The 5,632-nt window shown below is 26.8% G+C and overlaps 1 protein-coding gene across 1 annotated transcript in view; it reads right to left on the reverse strand.

Annotated features, from left to right (window-relative positions):
* The window catches only part of LOC111629694, a 46,533-nt gene extending 41,623 nt beyond the window's left edge, over positions 1–4,910 (reverse strand). The window contains exon 1 of the mRNA XM_023373582.1: positions 4,312–4,910. Within this exon, the coding sequence (XP_023229350.1) occupies positions 4,312–4,580 (269 nt within the window). The 5' untranslated portion in view covers positions 4,581–4,910. The remainder of the gene's footprint in view (positions 1–4,311) is intronic.
* Between the last annotated feature and the right edge of the window lie 722 nt (positions 4,911–5,632).

Consider the following 5,632-nt stretch of genomic DNA (forward strand, 5'->3'; position numbering starts at 1 on the left):
ATAGTTGGATAATAAACCGTTTTATTGTAATTTGTCTTTTTAAATTATTTTGAGTTGATATTAAAATTTGGAAAAGGGGAATCCCTAGATCGGTAAAATAGGTGAACTTCCTCCTACAACTTCGGTTGTTGTTCGGGATACAGTTAAGGTTTTAACAAAGTTCAAGCAAATACATAATTAGCAAAAAAAAGTTGAAATAAAGTGATTAAACAAAAATTATTACAAATATCTTAAATAACAGTTCACAAATGCATATATAGAGATATTTTTTGGAGGGGGAAATGGTCTTCACAATTTGAAATCCATTGATCTCACGATGAAATGCTCATATACACTCTATCATAGCATCGCACCATCTATCATAGGATAAATGTACTATGCCAGAAACGGAGTGTATTAAAAAACTTCCCAAAGCTTCATGGTAATCATACTAGCCAGCCAGAAACCTTCGCAGGAGTATATTAAACAACTTCTCAAAGTTTCACGGCAATCGGATAAATGGTGTGGTAATGCATGAAGGACAGACAGACACACACACCACATTCATTTTTATATATATAGATTATAACTCTGTCACAGTATATTTTGTGTGTCAATTTCTAATAATGCCTGTGGAGTATATTTGTAGTATGGCACTTATTATTATTAGTACTACTACTAATTTTTGTTATTTAAAACAGAATTATTGTAAATGTTAGTTAGATAATATAAGGCAATTTTAAATCAATCTTATGTCATACACTGAAAAATCCTTCTCAAAGTTGAGCAGTAATCTTTTCTCAACATTCACATGTATGTGTTTTACTATCTATTATCTTATACATATGTCATACTTTGCCACAGTTATCTTATTATGCAGGAGGGCTTAAATACACTAAAAACTTTTTCCTAAGTATTCTATGCTAAAACGGGAGTGCATCTTATATACCATAAAATACAGTAATTAATGTCATTTGGATACTGCACTTGCATTAAATACCAACATCATGAAAAAACTTTAAAATGCATCTTCTAATGCTTTATTTAGGATAAAAAAAATAGCAATTGAATGATGGTTTTTATTCAAAACAAATGAAACATAAACATATTTCTGATGCAAGTACAGTTGAACCTTCTATCTTAAACATGTTTATCTCAAAATTTATTTTTTTTCTTCATTTTCAGCCTAAATTCAATATATTTTCATGTTTATCTCAATTAATTTGCTCCCAAAACCTCTCTCTCAAATTATGGACTAAAATGTCAATTACATATTCAAAGCTCAGCAACTACATTTTGATAAATAAATTATATTTGAGAAACATCTCTTGCAATACAGTATATAGTTGTAATTAATGCTGCTTTTCTGTGATTGGCTATGAGTTTGGCTTGCATCTTATTGGTTGAAGAAAGTTAGATATCAGAAACTAGTTAAGGCATGTCAGAATGTTTTATTTGTTTATAATACAGGTATGTACTATAATTACTATTCTATTAATAAAATACCCTACTTCCAATCAAACTTATTGTATAGAAACCACTACATCTTAAAACTTGTTTATCTCAAATTTTTTTCAGTTCTGTGAAATTCAAGATATAGGTTTAACTGTAATTATTATTCTAGAACAAAAAATTCAAAATGAAAGAATGCTGGATTTTTAAATAATACATAAATGGAAATATATAAAAACAATTAAAATACCAAAATGCACAAATGGACTAAATAATTAACATAAAAAAATTTTTGTTGGTATTTTCACACAGTTTTGATATTTATTCTAGATTGTTATGTTCTACATTCTCTCATTTTTAAATTTTTTGTTCTAGAATAGTTATATTTAAATATATGCATCAGAAATGCATTTATGTTCCATTAGTTTCAAATAAAAACTGTCATTCAATCACTGTTTTTCATCCAAAGGAGGTCAATAAAAACAATCAAAAATGTTAGATTGAAAAGTATCACTGCATTTTAAAGTTTTTCTTGTGATAGTAATTAAAGTAGTTAGTTTAGACAAGGAGCAATTTGAAACCAAACATGGTACAAAATATGCTTTGAAAATGAAGATGGTACAAAAGACATTTTGAAAACAATTCTTTAGAACAACAGATTTTGAAAAAAAAAAAACAACAGTGGAAAAGACATGTAAAGATAAGGAATGTTTTGTACTAAAAAGTTTTTACTGTAAGATGGATGCCATCTTATGGACAAGAATTATTTTCTTTGCAAGCTTGCATTTAAAGGAGAATTTTTCATTCTTTATAAGATGTTTTGAAGCAAAAAGAAAGCAGAAATCATCAATGAATCTGCACAAATTGATACCTCAACTTTGAAAATTTTGGATAAGAGACATTTTGAAAATATATTCATTATATATACACATGATCTTATAAACACTACACTTATAAATATTTATAAATAATTCATTTTGATTCTAAGATTATTTCACTGTAATATTTTTTAATCATAAAACATAAAAAATCTATTTTAAAAATTCAAAATTTATCCAATTTTGAAGATTATTGTAATCAAATAATTTTGATATAATTCAATTAGAATTCTCATTATCTCATCAATCAGAATATGCTGACTGTTATTGTAAATTGGAATGAACAATGTAAGAACTGTGTCATACCATGCTAACAATTTATAACTGCTTGAGAAATATAAAAATAATCAAATATAGAGAAATGAGAATTACTTTTTCATTTTTCCAAAGTAATTAATTCCAATTTATTTACATACTTTACATTTAACAATTTAATGAACTACATAAAAATTGGTGATTTTATATTATTAATATTTCAATTGTTGTTAAAATCAAGAATAGATTATTTAAGATTATTATGCATTAGTACTATTTTTAATTATTATTAATCAATTTTTTATCTGAATTACTTTTATTACATATAATGGAAAATAGTTTGAAGAATTATGCTTAAAACACAGATTATATTTGAATATACTTAATTTTCTGTTAATGCAATGAATTTTTACTCAACTCTGTATTGACTATCACAAAATTCATTAATTACTCTGATACAAACAGCAAAATGAATTAAATAAGTGTAATATTCTTATATTACAGAAAATTAAGCAAATGAATTATAGAAACACAATTTATACACAAAAAATTGACTGCAGTAAAAAAAACCTTGTTTCTAGAAAACTGGATAACAAAAATATAAATATTCTATAATTATTAAAATTATTAATCAATAAAAATCTCTACTATAAAATTAATAATAATTTTATCCTAGAACTTTGACACAGCCAATTGACTAAAATTAAAAGTAATAAAATTTTAATTTATGTTCATAGAATTCAATTCAAAAATCTTGGAAAAATGGAAAATTGCTATCTCCACATGCAGTCAGTATCTTATAATTTTGTAAAATTTCTTGTCTCTCTAAAGATTTTTGAATGTAAGATATATATGAAATAGCTGATATGAATTTGTTATCTAGAAAACTGAAGTAATAAAAAAAAATATCCTAAGATATATAACCAAACATAAAACTATTGTACTTGTATAATAAACAACCTGAGGTATTTGACTTCACTCAGAAAATGACAATGACATATCAAGTAAAAGTAATATACTCATAAAAATACACACAAAAATGTATATACAGAAAAAAAGAGTATGTACTTATAATAAATTTATAATGCAATAAAACTATCAAAAACAATTTTACATTGAAATTTACTCTAAAGACATTCTATAGTCTGAGAAGGATTCAGCTGTTCTCACATAATACTCAGACAGCCAGACAGACACAGACTTGAATTCAAAAGTCTCCTGTATCCTTCCAGGACTATCCTGAATATATGTACAAAGTTTCATAGAAATCAGTTCATCCATTATTATCACATGATACTTGAACGAACAAACAGACAGACAAACATGAATTCAATTTTATATATAAATAGATTACTGTAATTAAATATTTGCTCTGTTTTATACATATATATATATATGAAGCTATATTATGCTATTTATTATTGAATATTCAATTTATATTGTTAATAATTAATAATCACAAAATTCTAAATATTTCCATTTATTGATCTAATAATTCTATTGATGATAATTTTTATAAACTTTAAAAATGATCAAGAACTAATAAAAATTATGAAAATAAAAATATTATTTTCATAATTTTCCCTAATATTGTAGCTTATCAAAGCATGTTTGATACATTTTAATTTTTATAAATCATTTTCTTAAACTAAAATATGGTATTATTCCAAAACTTCACATTTTCTTATGTATAAGAAGTTTTGTCAATTTTGATTTTCAAATGAAACAACAAAAGTTGACACATTACGTGCAGAAAACCAAATACATAATTACCGGAAAAATAGATCTGACTTGATAAGGCTGTCTACATAATGTAGAAGGTTTTAATAAAGAACTTCCACTGATTCTTACTTTGACACCAAGTCTGGAACAAGCTTCTAATGACCGTGGACTGGTTAGGACGTATGGACAGTTTTGAGCTTCTGGGGTATCAAAATTATGAAGATTAAGATTCAATTCAGGAAGAGGGGATGAAACATCTGGTTTTTCTTGAGCATCAGCAATATTGCCAGACATTGTAATTGTTTATTCCACCATTGATTAAGTGAAGTATCTATAAAAATTATATTTTTAATTTTAATAAAAATTTTTTAAAAATTAATATTTTATTAAAGTGATGTATACTATACAAGGTAGCCATATTTAAAGTTTCATTATTAAGAGCACTTTGTAGCTGTAACCAATAAGCAAATTGACACCAAAATTTGTATACAGATTATGCAAAGGATGCAGAAAAGGATTTTGCATAAAAAACTGTTAGGGTGCGACTGTGCAGACGCGAGCGAGCGAATTTTCCGAGAGAGCGAGAATATGTGGCGAGAAGAGGCAAGATGCGATAAATATCAAAACCTGTCAGATATGTGTGAGAACCAGAAATTCGTTCTTGCTAGCATTATTTCTCGCTTCTCGTTTGTGCATGGTTTTCCTTTGCGAAAACTAAATCGCTCGCAACCTCTCGCTCGCTCTAAATTCGCGTCTGCATAGTCGCACCCTTAGTTCAGTTTCACTAGGGGCACTTTAAAAGAAAATACACAAAACAACAAAATCACGATGAAAATGCATTTATTCATTCCACAAGGAACACACCTTCTGCAAAGATTGTTTATTGATGTAAGGTATGTTGCTCAATGTGTGCACCCATCATTCAAGTGTAAGATTCAAAGGAAATGGTCATTGCCTTCAAATCTTACACCTGTATGATGGGCAGAGGCATAGCTACCATGGAACAGTTGGAGCAAATTGCTCCAGATGCACAAATCACAAGGGCACCAAGTTAGAAAGGGCAAAATAAAAACTTGTAAAAACATTTGTAAAAAATGTTTGCATTTAATAATTAATCAATTAACTATTAATCCCTTAAGGACATTGACATTTTTTTATATTAATTTAATTAAACGTAAAAAATATTTAAAACTGAAAAAAGAAACAAAAGAAATGTGTTTATTTTGAAGAAAAAGCTTCGAAGTTTAAGTTCCTTTGTCTTGCCTTTCTGCGAAATTTGCAAACAAAAAAGCAAGAAACAACAATATTGAAGTTTTTAAATGTATTACAGTAGAGCATCGATTTTC

The sequence above is a fragment of the Centruroides sculpturatus genome, unplaced genomic scaffold (assembly GCF_000671375.1).
Source record: "Centruroides sculpturatus isolate CEXI.00-Female unplaced genomic scaffold, Cexi_2.0 scaffold460, whole genome shotgun sequence".
Taxonomy (NCBI): Eukaryota; Metazoa; Arthropoda; class Arachnida; order Scorpiones; family Buthidae; genus Centruroides; species Centruroides sculpturatus.